Source organism: Poecilia latipinna, unplaced genomic scaffold (genome assembly GCF_001443285.1).
Source record: "Poecilia latipinna isolate Pla-1442-1.1 unplaced genomic scaffold, P_latipinna-1.0 Scaffold352, whole genome shotgun sequence".
Lineage (NCBI taxonomy): Eukaryota > Metazoa > Chordata > Actinopteri > Cyprinodontiformes > Poeciliidae > Poecilia > Poecilia latipinna.
The window spans coordinates 84764-103076 of record NW_015112968.1 but is presented as its reverse complement, the minus strand read 5'-3'; the positions used below and the strand labels follow the sequence as shown (position 1 = coordinate 103076).

General features: G+C 40.9%; 1 protein-coding gene across 6 annotated transcripts in view; it reads left to right on the top strand.

Annotated features, from left to right (window-relative positions):
* Window positions 1-18313, top strand: part of lpp (LIM domain containing preferred translocation partner in lipoma) — a 208967-nt gene that overhangs the window by 146149 nt on the left and 44505 nt on the right. For all 6 annotated transcript variants that reach the window (XM_015035946.1, XM_015035945.1, XM_015035949.1 and 3 more), the window contains one exon: window positions 2409-2505. In XM_015035946.1, the coding sequence (XP_014891432.1) occupies window positions 2409-2505 (97 nt within the window). The remainder of the gene's footprint in view (window positions 1-2408; window positions 2506-18313) is intronic.

Sequence of the window (18313 nt, the reverse complement as noted above, 5' to 3'; positions counted from 1 at the left end):
GTATTTAATTGGAGATTAAAAAAAGAAAATACAATTACAGAATCTGAACAAAGTGAAGCAAAGACTATGTCACTTTAGGAGTTCTGGGTAAAACATATTTATATACAAATGTTTTTTCCTTTTTTTTTGCACTTTGCATTCCTAAATGTAAAATATAAATGTATTTTCCGTACAGTTCTGATATAATTACTGCTCTGAAGGTATTCTTTCAGCAAATGGCCATTTGTGAGTCTGCATACTGTAGTTAATGATTAATCGATTACTGAATTAATTGACGATTATTTCAAAAGATTGATTAATCACAATTAATCCGATTAATTATTTCAGTCCTAATAAAATGTTGCTTCATTGTGAAACTGTGAAGTTTGTCCAGTTCCAGACATAGTGGTCAACCTAAGTTGTTATAATTTAACATTTACCCATTTGGGTTGCAGAAACTGCAGCTCCTTTTCCCCTTGCGGCCACTGAAGGGCATAGCAACTTGAATAAAAAGTACAGCGTATCCCCGGAATGATGCACTTGTGCCTTCAGTTCTGCTACTCAGTTCTCCTGTGTGCTGTTGTTGTGGCGCTAAGCCACGTAGTGTAATAACCTCTGGATATCCAATCAGTATGGTTCCGTTACAGACTGAGCTTTTCAGACTGTTTGCTTTCAGGGGTGGCGTTAATCTCTCGGCAGGATTTTTGTCCCTAGAGTGGACGAGGCCTCAAACCTCAAACCTACGACAGCATATTAGGAGTACATTTCTGACAAAAAAATTAACTGGAAAAAACAAATACGTTTCTGAGCTCCAAAGGTTGAAAATTTGTTACGAAAACACTCAGAACTTTTTATAGTCTTGAAGAAGCTTAGATGTTTCTGAGTTTGAAAAGTTTAAAATTTGCTGGAAAAAAAACTGCTTTTGAGCTTAAAAATAGACATTTTCTAGAAGATAATGTGAAATTTCTGACTTTGAAAAGTTGAATATTTGCTAGTAGAAACCCACATTTTGAGAATAATCTGAGAAATTTTCTAGAAAAAAACAGAAATTTCGGAGTTTCGAAAGTCGTTAAATTTTCTATACGTTTTTTCTAGAAAATGTCAAAGTAATCTCAAAATTTTTAAGTTTTTTACTGGACATTTACTCTTGCTTTTTTCAAAATCTGATCTACGTTAGCCCTATCACGTCATTGTTCCCATCAGCTACTGTCACAACAGGCGAAACAAATTTTTGCTTTGACATCAGTAATTTTGAAGGAGTGAAATTCACTTCATTGATCTCCATGGATTTTATTCCAGCATCCTGCTATTTGGACAATCTACACTATTGAATACTCTGCTTTGTACCGTGAACACCTGTCTGCCCTTTAGATAGAAAACACAAAAGCTTTTTATAATCATTGTTGACATTTTGCTGAAAAACATAAATATCAATAGATAAAGTGTAATGAATTTCCCAGGGTGGATTTTGGATCCCTCATTATACGCAGGCTAAGTACCTAAAGGTTAGAGGTAAACAGTCAAATAATACACATTCGATAACTGCAGGATAATTACCCATACATTCTGCCTCCACAAGTATTTTGTATTCGCATCTTTTATTGAAGATGCAGATTTGTGCGTCTGCCGCATGAAAGCGTGAATTAAAGAGACGGAAACCACGGCGACCTCTCCCAGGTGTCGCAATTAGGAGCCGCTCAAAGGTCGGCACAGATTTCTGGGTTATTGAAAATCAAATCCGCTGCAAAGATCTAGGAAGGCCATCGACGTGTGGCCGTTATCTGAAGAAAAAAAAAAAAAAAAAAAAGCCTCTCCGCTCAGCAAAACAGAGAGAATCCAACGCATCGCCCCTGGAGGATCCCCGAAAAAGGACAAACAGGCACCTGAGACGAGGGATGGAGCCCAGGCCTGGAGCTGCAGCAGAACAAGCTTTTTTAAATGTATTTATTTTTTCCTCTTCAAGCTTTAAAGGATGATTGGCAGAAAATGTCAAACGCGACACGTCAGCCCCAAAGCAGAACACACAGAGGACAGATGTCAGAGACGGCGCGATAAGGAGGCGGGCGGGCTTATAGGAAAGAGACGACTTCAGAGGGTTATGTCACCAAATCTAGAATCCATTTCAGATCTCATCTAAATACCCCTCACCTGACCTGCCTCCCCAAACGCTCCCAGCTTGAAAGCAGCTTTCTGATAATATTTACCTCTTCCTTCAGATTCAGTCGGGGGGTCAGTTTATTTTTTTGGGGGGTTTTGGTACAAAAGCAAACCTTCTGGTCTGGGCCCTCAACCAGGGTCAAATATCCCAGAAGGCAAAGGCATACGCTGCATGTTAATTACTCTGTGTGTTTTGTTTGACTGTGCTTCAGTTTTCTTCTCTCGTTCAGCTTTTAACCCCGACGTTTTGTGTTTTTTTGTTTATTTTCCAGGGCGGCGCTCCCGCCTCGCACCCAGAGGACGAACTAGCGCGCCTGACCAAAAAGATGCTGTTCGACATGGACAACCCTCCGTCCGACGAATATTTCGGTAAGACGTCTGCAGTTTATCTGGTCTTTGTCTTCCTGTTTTAATGATCTCCTACAGAAGAAAACTCTTCCAACCCCCAACTTCTTATTTTTATTTTTTGCAACCCCCAAATAGTTTGTCATAAATCCCAGATTATCTTGTGTTTTTAACTTTTCAAACAGAACTGTTGCATTTCAATCTTTAGGCACATCATTGTGAAAGGATTATAACCAACCATTATCTCTTTTTTTTTTGTGTCTTTCCAAGTAAAACTGGAGGAACATTCGAGGTTTTGACCTTTTCTTATTCACATCAGTGCTTTTAGCACCCCAGTGCAGGTTGTTTGTTCGGTGCAATTGGGCCAATTATGGAAAAGATGGAAACTTGAAGAAGTAAAATGTTTTCATAAACTGAGCATTTTTTCCCTCTGTTGATGTAACCACCTCGCCTTGTTACTGTTCTGTTTATAAAATAAAAATGGGCTCAAAGCTTTTACTCTAAATTCCCCTGAAAATATTTGCTCCAGTTGAGAAAGAAAAGGTTTGAACCGCAGCGGAGAAACGGAGCGTTTGTGAAGGAATGACCACTTCTGAAGCTCACCGAAACGATTAATCGGATTAGTAACGATTAATTGATTACTAGCTTGCTAACTTAGTGTTCAGTTAATTAACTTTGAGTCTACACACTCAAAAAAGGCAATTTGCTGAAAGAGCCATGCAGTCAGAGCTGTAATTAAACTGTACAAAGAAATACGCACATTCTGCATTTAAGATAAAAATGAATAAATAAATAAACTTCACCTGAAAATCTGTTTCACCTGGTTTAAATTTTCTAAAAAACAAACAAACTCTGAAGCACTTTTGCTGTTCAGTTATTAACTTGCTAATCCAAAAATCAACAGATTATCCATACACTGTATTCATAATATTCATATTCATGTTAAGCTTAGCAGAAAGAGCTGAGCCTAAGTCTGTTATAACAAATTTTTCTGTGCGATAAATTGTCCCAGAATATATTGTGATAAATGATTATGTGGTCATTTTGAAACCATTTTCAATATGATAATAATAATAATAATAATAATAATAATAATAATGGCTTCCTAATGCAAGTCCACCTCTGTCAAAGATCAAATAACTTTATTCTTTAAAGAACTTTTATTACTGGAACTGTAAGACATTTTAAATATCCAAAATAAACTAACAAAACAACAATAATTATCAAGTCTCTGTTGCCAAAATTGCTTTTCAAAGCTAATTATTTATTTTTGTAGAAAAAAATGTAGTTCTACATGTCAAATATTTCAACAATATTAAACTAGAGCATTTCTCTGATTGTCCAAATGGAAATTATTGAGCACATTTTAATTTATCATGCAATTAATTGATTTGTTGCCTATGGTGACAGGCTTTTCTGAGCCTTTCACATGTTGTCAAGCATACACTGAACGATTGCTGTGTCGTAGCATTTTAGGCAACAAAAATACTTATTTTGTTATTTAAAAAAGGAAACTGAATTAATTTTATATTTGCATTTTTAGTGTATTTCTTATGTACAAAAAAGGGCTTAAATGGTTAAACGTAAAAATGTGCAGAATGTGCCATTTTTTCATCCAATTCATCATGAAAATAACTGACAGAATAATTGATTACTAAAATTATCATTAGCTGCAGCCCTAAGCATAAATATAGTATCAAAACTGTAATTAATTATGTCCAGATTCTGTATAAGAATGATGCAATTATATCTTCCTGACGAGAATCATTTACTTTTTTTTTTTTTTTTTTTTTTTTTTTGGGGGAGATTTTTTTTTTTTTTTTATCATGTTTTGGCCAACATTACCTCCAGATTAAAACCCTGCTTCCTTTTCCTCCAGCATTTTGAATTAACAGGAAGTAGAAGACAGAGAATCCGTACGGTCCAGCTCCATGACCTCTAATCTAAAAATTATTTTATTAAAAAATGGACTGCACATAAGCTAATCTGAAGTTTTCTTCCTGCTGGGAGTCGCTTACCGTGGTGATTCATGCCCTGCATGTTGGACTGTGGCACAATTTAAAGAGTCGCTTCCTGTAATTGTGTTTTGAACAGAGCCGAACAGCAGGTTCAGCTATTTCTGGACTCGTATCCTCGGCTCAAAGTGCCGCTGGCATGACAACAGTGTCCTCGTAATAGCGGCTGTCAGAGGTGCTCGAAGAAACGCTGTCTGAATGAACACCTGATGCATGCGTAATGACTGCTGATGAGAGCTTTGTAGAGAAAACAGAAAGCTATTTAAACACGTTTCATTGGTGTAATTATGTAAATAATAGTGCAACGGCCGCACACTGTGCGTTTTTCACTGTGACATTTAGTGGAGCTGGAATAAAAACAGACACACTCCTTCCAGAGTGAGCCTGTGAGCCGGGAGCATGTGGGGTTATCAGAATCACAGGATGGTTTTCCAGATTAGACCTCATAGTTTAGCTTGGCATCACCAGGAGCCATTTTTAGAAAGTGTCTCTGTAACCAGGAAAATGTCTTCATTGAAAAAACACAAAGTCTGATCAAGTGTTTGTGGTCCAGTTTCTAGTGCACACATGTTGGTACACTTGAAAACAGACAAAACCAACTTACAAGTAACTTTTCAAGAAGAAATTTAAGCTTTTAAGTCAGTAATTCCTTAAGATTGATGAAAAAGTGCCAATTCCACTGGCAGATTATTTCACTTATGACATCGTGAAAATATCTTATTATAAGTCCAACAATTATACTGCTCCGGTACAAGACGGGTTCTGTGTCGGTGTCCCAGAAACCCCCCCCCCAAAAAAAAACAAAAGACCTTGTGAAGATACTGTCTGAAGCTGGAAACAGTCATCATCCACAGTTAAACTGTCCTGATTGGCCGCTCAGGGAGGAAGAAGCCATCACTCCAAAAGAAGCATAAAAAGACAGATTACCTTTACCAAATGCACATTGAGACAAAGACCTTCATTTTTGGAGACATGTCCTGTGGTCTATTGAAACTGAAGTGGAACTGCTTGGTCGTAATGACCAAGCAGTTTTTTTTGGAGGAAAAACTGTGATGCTTGTACCTAACTGTGAAGTGGCAGCATCATTTTGAGGAACTGTTGCACTTCATAAAATAGTTCACCAGTCATGCGGAAAGAACATGATGTAGAAATATTGAAGCATCGTCTGAAGACATCAACCAGGAAGTAGAAGCTCAGGTCCAGATTGGTCTTCCAAATGGACAGTAACCCTCAGCATACTGTCAAAGTGACTTAAGGACAAAGTCAATATTTTGGTTTTGTCATCACAAATCCCCACTCTGTTTTATGGAGTAGTGGTGGGTAGATCTGAAAATGCATGTGTGTGTTAGTGTGTGTGTGAGTGAGGCAGTCACCGGTTCTGTCAGGACCGAAACTCCAGCCAACTGTCATGAGAAGCTTCTGGAAGGAGACCCAAAAGGTTTGACTCCAGTCATTCAGTTCAAAGACGACGCTACCAAACACAGAGGAAACCAATGTGAACTTCTGATTCTGAAGACATTCATGAATAAATCTCTGACATTTTCGTTCTCTCACTATTGTCATATTTAGCAAGTAGAACTAATTTTGTTCTAATTGACCTAAAAAAAAAAGAGAGAGGTTTGGTCTGATTTGACTTCAGGCAGTGAGAAAAACAATCCATCTGTCCTTTTATTCAGTGTATGTAAACTTCTGGCTTCAACTGTAGACTCTGTAAACTGCCAAGACAGCTTTTATCAATTATTTCACAGACATTAGATGTAATCAGTGACAAAAAAAATATTTAAAAATCTAGATTTTCAGCAAATTCCGAGGCTTATTTGGATTTTCCTTTAGAATATTTTCCTTTTTTTCTCTCCTCTTGGCTGAATCATTAAATATTTCATTCTCCCCCCCTTCCACCCTCACCCCGTCTGAAAATATAGAACTGTCAGGATTAAACAAGATGCCAGTTTTAATGCTATTCTGCAAAATAGGATTCAGGAGGCAAGGATTCTGTGCATTTATACATCATCTCTGTTTTTCCGCCCTCTGCACTCTGAGCTGCCAGAGAGCGCCAGCCCCGCGCTGCTCCCTCTTGCTTTAGCCTTTAATCCCCTTTGCCCTGGAATTAGTTCCCATGCCCATTAGATAGCTCATTCAGTCAGGTTCTGCAGAAGGCTTTATATCGCCTCATAATCACATGGCGCACACCGCTGTAGTGTGTGTAGGTGTATTATAGCAACAGGGACGTGTATTTAACCGGTATTAAGAGAGATTCGGCTCCACGTCGCGGAGCGTGCACGCATGTAAAGACCTTAATTGGTTCACATTAGACATTGGGTCAAATGGATCTCCTGGCTGAAACGAGATGTGGGTGAGTGCGGACGAGATGCGGGCTCGGTCTGGAGCGACAGGTGGGATGAGGGCGGCTATTAGTCCCTCTGATCAGAAAAGACGTGCGAAGAGAAAAAAAGTTTTCGGTTTGCCTACAAGCCATGTAGGAGACGCAGCAAACAGAAAAATTGGGAACACTTTATTTGGAGGCGTGTGCATAAGACTGACATGACATAACATGAGCCATGAACATGAAGGAGTCTGCATGAATGCTCATGACTGTTGTCATGAAGTGGCATTCGGTAAATAATGACACTTTTAATGGAATACAATTAAAATGTCACCACTTGCCAAATAATGCAAAGTTGACACTTGTAATCCAACATTTAATGCAACTTTGCATTAAAAGTGGTGTTATTTAGCAAATGACACTTCATGACAACAGTTATAATACATTCATAGCTGTACTCATATTAAGTGTTTTGTCATGTTTATGACTGTCGTGCAGCCTTATGCACAATCGTTTAGTTATCCAAAATTTTAACTGCTTTTCCTTTATGCAAAACTTCCTGTGGGGGGAAAAAAGCAACCACACATGACCCTGAGGTACACAGTCTGCACTGTGAAGCATGGTGGAGGAAACGCGTGGCACAAAAAGCAATTAATCAATTCATGAATTAAAATTAGAGCCATAATTTCCATTCTTGAAGGGCAATTTTGTTTAAAAACCCCATAGCCCTTTTTTTTTTTTTTTAATTATGGTTTCTTTTGTGGGTGTTTTTTATTTCCTTTTCTCTTTTCTCGTTTATGGTCGTTGAATTTTATTTTAGATATTTAAAATGTTTTAAAGTTGAAGTGAGGAGTTTTCTGTTTGTTGGACGAACTTAAATTATAATGCCGTTATTTTTATATTATTTGAAAATGGTATCAAAACAACAATTTTATCAATTAATGCAATAATTTCTAGGGCAATTCATCATCTTGAGAAATTTATCGCGACATTGGCCGCCTTATTTCACCACTGAAATTCTGTTATGTTCTACTGACATAGTAACAAATAAAAATCTTATGGATTACACATATGGTGCCTTTATGGAAAATTGAAAAGAAGAAATTAATTGAATGTATGTATTGCTTATGAACAACTCTAAAGATCTGAGGCCTAAACAAAGTTCCATCAGCTCTTAAGCTTAAATAGATGCATGTTCATATATTTGAATGGCCTAGTCCAAGGGTCTGCAACCTGTGGCTCAGGGAATGCAAGTAGCTCTTTGGATCTTCCACATCGGCTCAGCTAATATTTTTAAATACGGCTTTATTAGTAATAATACATGCAAGTTTTAAAAGTTTTTTATGGAATAGCTGTATTGAATTTTCACGTCGTTACTAAAAGTACCAGTAACATTCATTTCATCTGCTTTTTTCAAGTTAGTTTGAAAAGTAGCTCCTTTTTTCGCATAATGCTCCACCCTACGCAAAGAAAATGTATTATTTTCCTTTTTCAGCAAATGTTAATGTTTACTTTATTCTAAAAATAAAAAAATGTCACTTCTTTAATAATGTTTATTTTAGCAGATATTTTATCAGAAATTTTAAGCTCTTTTTCCAAAAGGTGATGTAACATTTGCTGCTCTAAGTGAGCCTTACTAAGCCGGACCGAAGACAAAAAATGGCTCCTTCAAGTCAAAGGTTGCAGACCCCCTGGCCTAGTCAAAGTCGAGATTTAAATCCAACTGACAATCTGTGGCAATCTTGAAATAAGAACGGAAAAAAATCCTTTCAGTCTCTAGTTGTGCTTTTGTGTTTTTGCTTCATTGTTATTACTAAGTAATTGCAACAGAAAGTGTTTCTATAAAGTCTTGATGCAGGGGGAATAAAATAAAATAAAAGGTGCACAGATAAATTGGCCCCAATTTCCTGAATTTTGGGAGATCTGCGATCGGCCGATACACATGTGAAACCGATCCTCATCCACCGATCTCATCTACCTTGGCAAAGGTCTATACAGTGGAAAATGAAGGCCGGCAGGCGAAAGAGCAAACATGGAAGTTTGAAAAACGGGTCACAAGTGACGCGAGGTAGCCGGAGCAATTTAGCGGCGGCTGGGTGTTCACTTCCAGCTGACAGAGGCTGACTGTCGCCTGAGTAGAGGAGCGGAGAGGGACGGGGGGATGGAGGGGGCCATGTTGTGGTTAGACAAGGCAACAGCTGAGTGAGCTGAGAGACGGGAAGAGAGGAGGGCAAAAAGCCCACGACTGAGGTGACTGCTGGGACTCATTAGCAGAGAGTTCAAGCGCAGAGGCACGCTGCTCTGCGTCTCCTCCCCCGCTGAATAATGTACACAGAGTCACCCCCGTTATGGAAAAATGAGCTCCGGCCCGGCCCGGCTCCTACTGTACGTCCAGGGCTGTGGGGAGGAATGCGAGTCCCAGAGCTGGAGACTCTTTTTTTGTAATTACAAAGAATCCAGTGGCACGCAAGCCGCGGCTCTTTCTGCCGCGTGTATCTGTTGACACCCTGAGGCTAGTAATTAGTGAGATTAATCAAAGCGGTGGCTGCGATCTCTCAACGCGTGACCGGATCGCCGTCTCCGTTCTGCAGCGGCCTTATCCCCGTCACTGAGCGTCTTTGATGAACTCCGATCCGGAGCGGCCGTTTCGCGGGTTTCCATCGGTCCAGAGGGGGTTAATTCGACCGAATTAGCGTTATGCTCCGGGCTCTGTGATGTCACCAGGAAACTTTTCATCAGATTCGTCCGAGCTTCCCGAGTTCCAGAGGACGCGGTTCTGCGGCGCCGTCCGGCAATTACACCGGACATGTCTTTGAAGAGTTCTCCTTTTTTTAAAAAAAGAGAGTGCAGAAATCTGTCGTTCTCCTAAAGTCTGGTGGAGCTGTGAGAAGCAGGAGGTGGAGGAGTGGTGGTGGTGGGGGGAGTTGGGATAAAAGATGGTGCACTATAGGAGAACGTCTTTTCTTGTGAGAAACCCGGTTTGCAAGCCAGAAAATTCCCCCCTCACTCTTCCCCGTCCCCCAATGATTGAAGCTTCTTTGAAAAGCAACTGATTAGTCCTGATTTAGAGTTCCAGATTAGATTTGAGTAATCTGAAAGAGCCTTTTCTCCAAATGTCATCATCCGTCATATTTAATCCACTTAGGTTGCGCGTAGGTGTACTGTGTTTGTGGAAATCTAATAAGACACAGCTACTCAGATGCCTTGGCATTCGTGCATCGGAGGGAACTTACAATATTTTGTCGTCGCTACGTTTCTGTCAACCAAAAACCGGGACGTAAAGCTGAATAATTGAACGGATCAGATGCTCTGCATTATTCACAATTAGTGATCATGATACTTATGCAGTCTTCTGCTGCAGAATATCACTACTTCTTCTTTTACACCCATGTAACGTTTTGGGAATTCCTGCATGTGATTCCCTGATTCCTGGGTGTTGTACTGTATAGAGGAGAATTAACATAAGTGTGACATTTTTTTATACCCAATCAATATTTATACAGAGGGAGATTTTCCAGTGGGATTTTTTTTTTTCCGTCGAGCCGTCGGAGTAAGTGTTACTGTCAGGTCGTGGAGAGAGAAAGTCATTAGAAATTAGTGGAAAGATCCGCGTCGTGGACTCAGAACTGTCAGGAAAAGAGCCCTTTTCTTCATGTTTCCTTTGTTTTTTGTCTTTTTTTGATAAGAGTGAGAAAAGGGAAAAGAAAAGGCAGCCCTTCCTCTCGTCAGCTGGAGGAGGCCTCATAATTTATTAGACGCCCGGCATGAAAAGTTCATGAGGAATCTTGGAAGAGACACGATTGGCGGCGGAGACTCCGGTAACACCACGGGCCAGAGGAGTCGGAACGTATCCGCGCCGAGGTAACTGGGTCACAGAAAGTTGAGTTTCCCGCTCTCCCCGGTTCTCCCGAACACAACAGAAACATCACGACTTAATGTATTAATAGACCCTCCGGTTTAGACAGCTTTGTGCGGCGTCGACGGCGCTCCGGTGGCGCTCATTTGCATTTTACTGAGGTCGCCCTCAGCAGTCTCTCAGGAGTTTGCTCTTAGATGTGCCTCTACATGTCATAACGAGTGGGATGTGTGTCAGAGTGAAAACCTTTGTGTCACCCCCTTTCAACCCCCCCACACTCCCTTTTCACCCAATCATCTTCCCTGACATGTTCTCACTCCCGACTTCCGAAGCGCCTTTGGCCAGCCTTCTTCAACGTCAAGGTGTGCCTCCGACACCAACCATCCTGCTAGTCGGTGCTCATTTCACTCTCCCCACTTTTGTTTTTGTCAGAATCTCTTTTTTTTTTTTTTTTGTTTAACACTTTTTGTGTGTCTAATAGTTTTCACCGCTTACTGCTTTCCTGATTACCTTCACCTCGGTTATTCTTCGTTTTTTATCACCTCGCCTTGGATTCAAGATGTCTCCTTAAATGTAATCCAGCATTTTTTGCTTTCCAAGGACCCTGAAACCTTTTTTTTCCCCCTCTTGCATTTTAAAAGTGAAATAAACATACCAGCTCTGACGGAACAGCTTCAGTATTTAACCTTGGTTGCTATAAACTCGTCTGCAGTGGGTTTTACGACACCCGTTAGCGACATGATGGTGCAGCCCAGGTTTACTAGCTCTGGCTGTAAGGTTTGCTCATTTGTGGAAAAAATATGCAAGACATGAGACATAACGTGGAAATCAAAAGAATTACTAAAAACAGATCGTACAAGGTAGTCGTGGGGTCAAACAGCTGGTTGCTGCATCCCTTTTTCAACCATAAAAATCACATCATTTTCCACCCTGGGCAGGTTGTGGGTTTATAACCCAGGCCAATTAACCTACCAGTCATGTTAAAGGTCTGTGTGTGGAGGAAGTTGGAGTACCTAGAGAAAACCTACTTATGGAGAAGAATATTTAAACCCCAGGCAAGATGGGATTCAAATCCAAAACCTTCTTATTGCAATGCGACAATGCGGCCTCCACTCTGCAGCCCTACTTATCTTGGTATACCAGATATAAAGCAGATGATTTATAAAGGTATTAATATAGAGTTCTAGTACAGCTGTGCTAAGCAGTCATTGCTAATTGCATTGACATGCACAGGTTGGAAGAGTGAGAGGAGACAGGTGAGTGTGTTTAAAATCCAACAGTATATTCAATGTAATGGTGAAAATAAATTGAACTCAAGGTCAGCCACATATGTTCAGAATCGTTATTAAAATCCTAATTAAACTTCAATTACAGAAAATCAGTGTCAAAAGAAACTTTGAGTTTCTTGTTCTTTAGCACATCTGTACAGCTGCATGGACCTGACAAAGCTTAGTCAGGTTACAAACTACTTTCAAATTTTATTTCACAAGCAAAGATCTGGGACTGGTGGCGTCTGTATTAAAGTGGCCATGTTATGTCTTTTCCAGGTATATAGTGCCATTTTATAGCACAAGCAAGTAACTGTGTTACTTTCAGCTGTTATAAAAATGCTACACATATCAAGTATGACTTAAAAGAAATTTGACTTTGTAAATTAACGCCCTGATATTAGGCCTCTGTTTCTTTAAAAACTCCTGCTCTTTCTGAAACTCCGCCTTCAGGAAGTCATCACAACACTGCTCCTCTATTAACCCTTTAACATTTTTACCATTGTTTCACTGAGAAGCAGCTCATATAATGAGCTCAGCAGATGTCCAGTTCCACCAAGTGTTTGCTAATTGCTGCTGGCTAGTCTGAAGGAGCTGAGTGGGAGATTCTGTAAAGCTTGGAAACTGCAGCTCCAAGGAGGAGCTTCGTCTTGAAGGCGAGGCTAAGTTCACCCAGGTGTTTTACACGGCTGAATGACTGTCACGGGAGATGAAAAGGATTTTTCACACTTGCATACCTGGATTGGCAAAACTCCAGGTACGTTTTTAATGAGGGACTATCATTATGACATGACGTAAAGCTCAAAAAAGTTGATTTAAGATCCAGTTGGCATCTCTTTCGGAAGTCACCTGTGCGTCATGTAATCTCACGCGAACAGTAGGAGTCAGCTGGTGCGGAGCGTGGCTGTGGTTCAGAAGCGTCAGATGATGTCTCAGCATCTTCCTTTGTCTCTGTGTCTCTTTAGCGAAGCGCTCCGGATGCTAGCCCAGCTCACACCAGGCCGCTAGCCATCCCGCTGCTTATTCCGACATCATGTTGGCTGAAATCTGGGAAGCGATCCCACGTAGCAAAAGCTGAAAACCAAGCTCAGGTCGCCTGTATGCACATTATAGTCAGTAATTACTATGACAGGCCGTATTAAACCCCATGTGGAGGCTACCAGGGGACCATAACTGGAGGTTTCTACCTTTTTTTTAAAAAATGGAATGAAAGCATCCAGCAGTGGCTGTGAGACAGAAGGATAATGCTGCTAGAAGGAGGTCACGGACCACCCAGGGGGGAGGAGGCGAGCAACACACGGCAGTCTGGTGACATGGCAACTTGTCTTAAGCCCCAGCATCACTATACCACCTACAGTGGATTATAATGTACGACAGCAAAGGGCTAAATTATCCAACACAATACCCGAGGATGATCCATTATAGCTGCCTTTTTAGAGGAAAAACCCTGCATCCCTGTCAGTGTGAAGCGACGGATTTGACTTCTAAGAGCTGTTTTTTTTTCTCATGGAAATAACATGAAATGCTTTCAGTCTTAATCTACAAATTTACCAGATTGAAGGAAATTCTGCAAAACCCAGCAAGCTTTTGTTTGCTGTTTTAAACTGCCTACAATTGGGTCCTTTTATGAATGAGAGGAGAGCCGTTTTTCTGCTGTGTCATCGTTTCTCTCGGTATTGTTCATGTGGTGTGTTTTTTTTTTTTTGCTCCCCCAGTACTTAATCATTATTTTTGAGCTTTCTGCTCAAAATTTGTAGCAGTTTATGAGACTTTTTTTTCCCATCCGCTGACCTCTCCTTACTGCTTTCTAGTCTCTCAGCTGCCAGCCAGCGTGGGGTTTCTTTTCTCAGCGCTTTTTTGGCAACGGTTCACATAAGGTGACCACCCTTCCCCTCCTCTCCTCTCTTCTCCTCTCCTCTCCTCTCCTTCCTCTCCTCCCTCTCCTCTTCTCTCTCTCTCCCGCCAGGCTCGACGCTCGCCGCCCTGCCTCCATCAGACAGCTCCAGTGAGGCTTGCAAGATCAGCTGGCGTGCGAGTCCAGCTGAGGCTCGCGGGCGCTCACGTTGCTAGATTTCACTTGCGAGTGAACATTTGACCGCGGCCAACGAGTCGGCGCGCCGGAGCCCGTACTGGTGCGCGCCGATAAGCGGCGGCACGAACACGGAGACAAACATGCTTACCTGTCCTCGCTCCCTGGCGTTCCTTCATGTCGACCCTGACAACCTGCTCCCAAAACATGTAACCTACACCGCCTCCTCCCCTGCCCCCTCTTCGCTGCCGGCCGTTGGCCCTGACGGGCCGAGCCGTAATGCTTCGTGGCACCGCCTGGCCTCTCCTCCATCCTCTCCGCCGTCGCCCCAGCACTTCTGCAGACCGCTCTTTTTTTTTTTTTTTTTTTTTTTTTTTTTTTCTTTTTTTTTGCTGATGCTGAGAATGAGATTCCAGGGCCGGGATTGGGGACGCAAGCATTCGGAGATTGAAACGCAAGAGATGACAGCTATTTCTCTTGTCGTTTCGTGCCGACTGCGGGGCCGCAGCGTTGTCAGGTCGAAGCGACGGCCAAGATTAACCCCAGAGGGGGAGGAGATGAAAACGCACAAATTGTGGCCTCTGGCTCATCAGCGGCTGGTGGTCGGACTTCTTTTCATTTGGTTTGTTTCCGTCAAACACTCGGCGGCCCACTGCTGAGGTCAAGAACTACTTCATCCTGTTGTTGAACCCAGTTTTAGCTGCCGAGGTCTTAGAATCGTGAACTGAAACTATCCAGTATACATTGTTTTGTAGAGTTAATTCCTAGAAATTTTTCAACTGGAATGTATTTAATTAGGTTTTTATGTGATGGTTCAACAGTAGTATTGTATATCTGTGAAGCTATGTGCTATTTTTTGACCTTTTTTCGTACAGCACATCAGGCTGAATGATGAGTGTTTGTGAACGAAACATTTCAAGTCAGATTCTCAGGACTTTGGACTTTAGAATGAATAAATAATATATATCTCTATAGAGACATGTGCATAGCATTGACAAGATTCTCTATTAAACATGACATAATACCTGTTATGAACATGAAGAAGCGTTATGAATGTTTGACTGTTGTCATGAAGTGTCATTCTGTATATGACACTTTTATTGCAAAGTTGATTTAAAAGTCCATTAAAAGTGCCAACTTTGCATTAAAAGTGTCATTATTTACCAATTGACACTTCATGACAACAGTCATAAACATTCATAAAGACGCCTTCATGTTCATAACAGGTGTTATGTCATGTTCATGACAGTGTCTCTTCAGTCTTATGCACACCCTGTTAAATAGAGTTACCCAAATTACAAACTAACTTGTATTTTTAATTTAATTTTAATTTAATTTAATGACCAGCTCTAAGTATTTGCTGTATCTTCTGCACGGCTTGTAGCAGAACATGGCTTCCTTCAGATGGGCGGAGTGCGTACCGGCTGCTTCTCCAGCCTGTCGGTTCAGGAGAACAGCCTGGTATTCAATAGATCTGCTCTTGTGATTTAGGCGTCTGTAATGTGACTAAATGTGGAAAAAGTTGAAGGCGCGCTAAATGACGCGCATTTCTGTTTGGCGTGTTTTTTTGATTCTTCGTTTGCAGTGATGTACAGATTTAAAAATGTTTCTTTTTCCTCCCCTACCAACTCATCTATCAGATGTTTTAATCCAAGCATAGAAGTTCAGATGAAATCCCAAAATGGATGTGGAGCTTCTTTTATTAGTTTAGGATAGCAGGTGCAGTCGCTAGCGTTGCCTTCGGGGGGTTTGCAAGGGTTGCACCAGCAGAATTTGTATCCTTTGGTTATGTTGTGTGAAAAGTTTGGTCTCCCACAAAAAAAAGGAAAAAAAAAAGTTCCTTGCGATCCCTCTTTACATGCACGATCTTTGATTTCTGACTATGTAAGATCAAATTGAGCTGCAAGTGTGCTCCCTCTCCGCCTTTCATGCCGCTTCAATCTCACGGCATGAAAAAACAAAGAAGGCAAAGACTGAGGGAAATCTGAAGCGTTCTGCCACTCAACATCCCCCAATCCCAAACAACGGCGTCTCACTGCCACTACAAATACATTAGAAATCAATTATTTATGGAACGGAGTCAGGGCCGCTTTAATCTTTTCCTTTTATCCAATTAAATTGTCTAACCATTCTAAGGCTCTGTAGCTCACAGGGAATGTGCTTCTTTAAAAAAAAAAAGAGGAGAAAAGAAGAAAAGATTCTTCTCTTCAGTCCTCCTTTTGACTTTCGATGTAACAGAGAAGAGACACTTCTGAGGGTTGAAGAATGAAAGCAAAGAAAGTGAGTAAAGTGTAAATGAACTCCCCCCCCCTCGTTCCTCATCCCACCCATCGCCATCGCGTTGGTTCTACAGGAAATATTTGAAGTTTTCATATGTAGACTCTGGTTCCACTCCCCGCGCAAAAAAAAAAAAAAAGGGGGAACACAGGGGGAGAGCTGGGGCTTTTTCATGATTCCTTTATGCCCGGCTGAAATAGTTCGAAAGTATTTGGGATGAACTCCACGGGGGTAAATACGGGGAGTTGCTTCACTCGCTGTCCTGTATTATTCAACGAGTCAATTGAAGTCGTGTCTCCAAATTGAAAAAGCTTATTTCCAACACAGCCGTATGAAATAATTGATGTGAGGAATGGTTAAAAAAAAAAAGAAGCGCTCCTCCCTGTTATCAGACAGCGAGGATTTTAGAAACAACACAGAGACTCTGAAACGCTTTGTGGGGGGGGGGATCGTCGCGGCCCACTGGCAGGCGACTTCACGGGAGCGGCGGCAAATTTGTTGGGAGTTATTTTAAAGAAAGAAAAAGTCTGGTTTTTCTCTTTCTTTTTTTTAATGCAGTTTTACAATCTGCTGTCCCATCTACTGTTTTCCTCATCTACTTAACAGGACAAATATATTTAGAGAACAGTTCCAACCTTCAGCAACACGTGTCACGTTACCGACTCGTTATGTCATTTCTTCACCAATGAGAACTAAAAAGATATAAATCTGTTTAAGACAAATGAGCCCAGATCTGACCGTTCTTGGTATTTTAGCTTTTAAGCAAGAGATGATCAAATCAAGGTTGACTAATTCATAAGAAATGATTAGAATTATTAAATAAGCTATTTATTTTAGCCCCAAATTTGAATGAAATGACATCAGTGATAAAGAACAAACTATTGCTATATATTTTTGTCCTAGTTTCTATTGAAAAAAAAAATGCTGGGGATGCAGAGCAGAACCAGAAGACCTGAGAGGTCTGGAAGGTTGATACAACAACAGATCTTTAATGTTAGTGGTGCTAAGTCGCTCGGTGATTTATAAACTACCAGCAGTATTTTAAACACTGTTGCAACTAAACATAAACTAATGGCTGTTTTTCTAGACCTTGCTGAGACATTATTCCTTTAATCCTAGAAATGTTCTTTGGGTTTTAGAAGGTCGACTTTGTAACCGTCTTTATGTGACTCTGAATGTTCAAACCCATATCTGGGGCCTGATCTCTAGTTTGAAGCTGTCATATCTGAAGCTATGCGCTGACTCTAGATCATCTTTAGGTCCAAAGATAATAACTTCAGTTCTGTTTCTGTTCAGCTAGGGAAAGTTTTGGCACATCATCGATTTCTTCTAAGCACTGAACAGATGTTCAGTGCATCGATGGCTTTAGAGTCACCTGCTGACATCGTGATGTAGAGCTGTGTATCATCTGTGTAGCTACGGTAACTAATCTTATTTCCTGTTATAACCTGAGCCAGCAGTCAAAGATCCCTCTGTGTGCTACAAACCATGTGGAAGATATAAGCAGATATAAGCATTGAACTTTTCTATTGCCAGGAAGGGAGATGTAGAAAGCAGGGTTGCCAGTAAATTATACCACTTATGTCTTAAAGTGTGTTTTTTTCCTCCCCTTCGTATAATAAATGTACAAATTGCTGAATAAATAACATTTTGTCTGAAGACTTCCTTACACATCTTTACCAGGGTTGCTAACGAGTTTCTCCACATCTATAAGTTTGACTCTGTTCACTGGATTTCAGAGCCTCAATGTCCTCCAAACAACAGAAGGAGCTTAATGTTTGTTAAGGAGAGCAGAGATCAGAGCGTACAGCAGGCTGAAGGCCGGCCTCAGATCTGCTCCTGCTCCTGCTGCTGAGTGGGTGAACGCAGCGCGCCGTACAACTCACATCTCTGACTTCAGATCTCGTCTACATGTGTGGCGTTGCCTCGCGAATACATTTTTATTTGTATTTTTTCTTCCCCTTCCATCGCTCTGATGTTAGGATATGTGTGAATATGTGCGGCAAAAAAAAAAAAAAAAAAAAAAAAAAAAAAAAACCCGGCTAAGTTTCCCCCCACGCCCGC